The sequence below is a fragment of the Herpailurus yagouaroundi genome, unplaced genomic scaffold, assembly GCF_014898765.1.
Source record: "Herpailurus yagouaroundi ecotype Mexico unplaced genomic scaffold, PumYag 141, whole genome shotgun sequence".
NCBI classification, from domain to species: Eukaryota; Metazoa; Chordata; class Mammalia; order Carnivora; family Felidae; genus Herpailurus; species Herpailurus yagouaroundi.
The window spans coordinates 378,968-382,292 of record NW_024412396.1 but is presented as its reverse complement, the minus strand read 5'-3'; the positions used below and the strand labels follow the sequence as shown (position 1 = coordinate 382,292).

Here is a 3,325-nt window from a genome sequence, read left to right as displayed (position 1 = left end):
ATTGTTTAGCAGAAATTTGTATGTTGATTTTTCTCTCATGGAGTGTTTCCTTTTTGGTGGGGGCAGAGCTCCCTAAACTGTAGTTACCTGATGTATGTAGTGTTTCATTGATTGGCTACTTATGACTTCTTTCATCCCTGGATTCTGGTGACCCACTCCATATAGACTCACATTTGGGGTGGCCTTATTCTCCAAGTTGTGCTTTGGGGTGAAAACCCTTTCAAGATTGGTCCAAGTTGAAATGACAAAAGTCATTTTATGTGTTATATGCCTGGGTGGCTCAGTTGGTTGAGCATTTGACTCTTGATTTCAGCTCAGGTCATGATCTCATGATCATGGAATCAAGCCCCATGTTCAGTTTTGCACTGAGCATGGAGACTGCTTGGGTTTCTCTTTCTCTCCTTCTCTCTCTGTCCCTCCTCTCCTTGCAAGTTCTCTCTCTCAAAATAAATAAATAAACACTAAAAATTTTTTTAAAAATGAAGCATTATACAGCCTTGTAAGCAAATAACCAATTTGATTCATATCTCTTAACCAAGTTGTGTGGACAGAGATTGTATACTGAAAAAAATCAAAACCTTCCTGGAGGTAAATATTGAGATTTTTGAGAGTTATTTTTTTCTCTGTGCTGGGTGGCAATCTCTTTCCATGGAAACAGATTCATGAAACTAAAAGCACATCCAAATATGACTAAATACATGAATTTTGTTTTGTACCACAGGACCATTATGGTTATGAATAAAGTCAAATCAGTTTGGATTGGAAGAAAAGAGTTACTGTTCCACTTTCAGAAAAAGAGTCATTGTTTCTCACAAAACCTTTTCATGAGGGTTGGATGATTCTTATTCCACAAATGACCTGACGGAGGGCAAATTTCATTTCCCTGTTGCGTAAGCTATAGATGAGGGGGTTTAAGACTGGTGTCACTACAGAGTATATCAGTGTGATGATCTTATACATAGCAACTGAGTTGCCAGATGTAGGACTCACATACATCACCATTATGGTTCCATAGAATAGAGACACCACAGCTAAGTGGGATCCACAGGTAGAGAAGGCCTTTTGCCGCCCAGCTGAAGAAGGAACCTGAAGCACAGCTCTGAGCACTAAGGCGTAGGACCCAATAATGTACAAAATGGTGAGAATGATGATAAGAGAGCTCACAAAGTGGAATACATGCTCTATGCTTGGTGTGGGGGCACAGGACAATGCCATCAGTGGGTCCACATCACACAGGAAGTGATCAATAATGTTGGGACCACAAAAGGGTAGTTGAGAAATGAAGAAAATAGTAATTGCATGTCCAACGAAACCAATGAGCCAACAAAGACACACCAGAATGACACAGAGCTTCCCGGTCATAATAGAGGGATAGTGCAGTGGACGGCAGATGGCCAGGTACCGATCATAGGCCATGACACAGAGGAAGAAGCACTCAGTTGTGCCCAGGGAAAAGAAGAAGTAGAATTGAGTGAAGCAGCCAGAGAATGATATGGTCTTAGTTTTGGAAAGAAAATTGACCAGCATGTTGGGGACTGTGCAGGTAACATACCAGATCTCTAGAAAGGAGAAGTTGGCCAGGAGCACATACATAGGTGTATGGAGTCGATGGTCCCACCTCACTGCACAAATGATGGCCATATTCCCAGTCAGAGTCAAGATGTAGACCAACAAAACCATTGAGAAAAGGATGATCTGTATTTTCCAGGGACCAGGAAAACCCAACAAGACAAACTGTGTCACAGTAGATATCCCTGACTTATTCATGGCCCCCAGACTGTGGAGAGAAGACAGATAATGACAAGTCACTTTTCTGCTGAGACATTTGAAACTTTTCTTAGGATAGGCAGTTTGATGCAGGAAAGTGTACTGAATATTCTAAAACAAGTTTTGAATAAGTCCTGCTCTATTCTGAGTGAGCTCTTTGGCCCTGATTTTTTGTAAATGTACAATTCTAAGCTACTTGAACTTTCTTTATCAGTGGGCAAAATCAGTTAAATTTAATCTTTTTTAGATATAAAGAAATCTTGTGTTAGAGGCAAAAATGGTTTGTTTTATGTTTAATTTTTTTTCAGTGAAAACTGTTCATATATAGCAGTTAGTGCTATTTATTTCAAAATGTGAGGACACACATGCTATCATGTAAAAATAGGTTTGTATCTGACACATTGTATAGATTTGAATGGTTTGAGCTTTGACATTATTACAGATTCTCACCCTCTCTGTCTCCCCTACCTTTTTTCTTGAGCCATTTCCATTAGGAGATTTACTTTCTATCATTTTTTTCATGATAGTGGGAGAAAATCAACAAAGATATTCAGATAACAAATTCTTACAGCTACTTCCTATTTAAAGATGTTTACATTGCATTAAAGCTCATTTACAATTTGGTATTTATTCCTTTGTTTTTGTCAATAAAAAGTCACTATAATTCACTCCATAATGATTAATTTCATGTGATAAGTTATGCTTCATATGCATTTAAATCTATGTTATTAAAGATGAATATAACAGATACAATGTATTGGAGAAGAAAATTAAAATCACCAGGAGATTTTCTTGTAAAGGTCTTCTCACTGCTGCTACAATCTTCCTAAAGTTTATTATTTGGAAGATTTTTAAATAGATTTAGTCTATTTAAAAAATACTCTCAATTTTCAAAATAATAGAAAAGAATCAAAGATGTATCAAAAATAATTATTTCCCATATTCCAAAATTTGACCTTATTCTCTTTACAATACCATCACCAAAGATACCTTTTTAAGAATCAAATAATTCAGAGAAAAGAACACAATGATAGCTTTAACATATTAAAATCTCCAGAATTTTTTTAATAAGATACTTCTTTGATAAGAGGAAAATTCTGCTTAAAAATAGTTTTGATAGAAGTGGTGTGTATAAAATATTTATAGTACTCACTGAGCATAATCAAATGGGAAAAATCCTTCTATTCAGTGAGATTATGTTAAGTGATAAAAATATATTTATAATGAAACAGCTGTTGCAAGTTCACTAAATGAATAATGCATAAAGTGAACTATGAACCTATTCATCTAGAAGCAAACACAACCTTCCTATTGGACTGGTTAAGTCAAAGCAGGTTGTAGTCTTGTGGACAAGAAACCAAGAAGAGAAGGAAATCGAAAGATGGAGATAAATTCTTTTTAATTTTTTTTTTAATTTTTTTTTCAACGTTTATTTATTTTTGGGACAGAGAGAGACAGAGCATGAACAGGGGAGGGGCAGAGAGAGAGGGAGACACAGAATCGGAAACAGGCTCCAGGCTCCGAGCCATCAGCCCAGAGCCCGACGCGGGGCTCGAAC

General features: G+C 36.8%; 1 protein-coding gene across 1 annotated transcript; it reads right to left on the bottom strand.

Moving 5' to 3' along the window:
* Positions 1-822: 822 nt before the first annotated feature.
* Positions 823-1,779, bottom strand: LOC121031240 (olfactory receptor 11H7). The gene has a single exon (XM_040476430.1). The coding sequence runs from the start codon at positions 1,765-1,767 to the stop codon at positions 823-825; it is 945 nt and encodes a 314-aa protein (XP_040332364.1). The 5' UTR covers positions 1,768-1,779.
* Between the last annotated feature and the right edge of the window lie 1,546 nt (positions 1,780-3,325).

Coding starts and splice junctions, on each gene's coding strand:
- LOC121031240 (XM_040476430.1), bottom strand. CDS start 1,767: ATGAATAAGTCAGGGATATCTACTGTGACACAGTTTGTCTTGTTGGGT.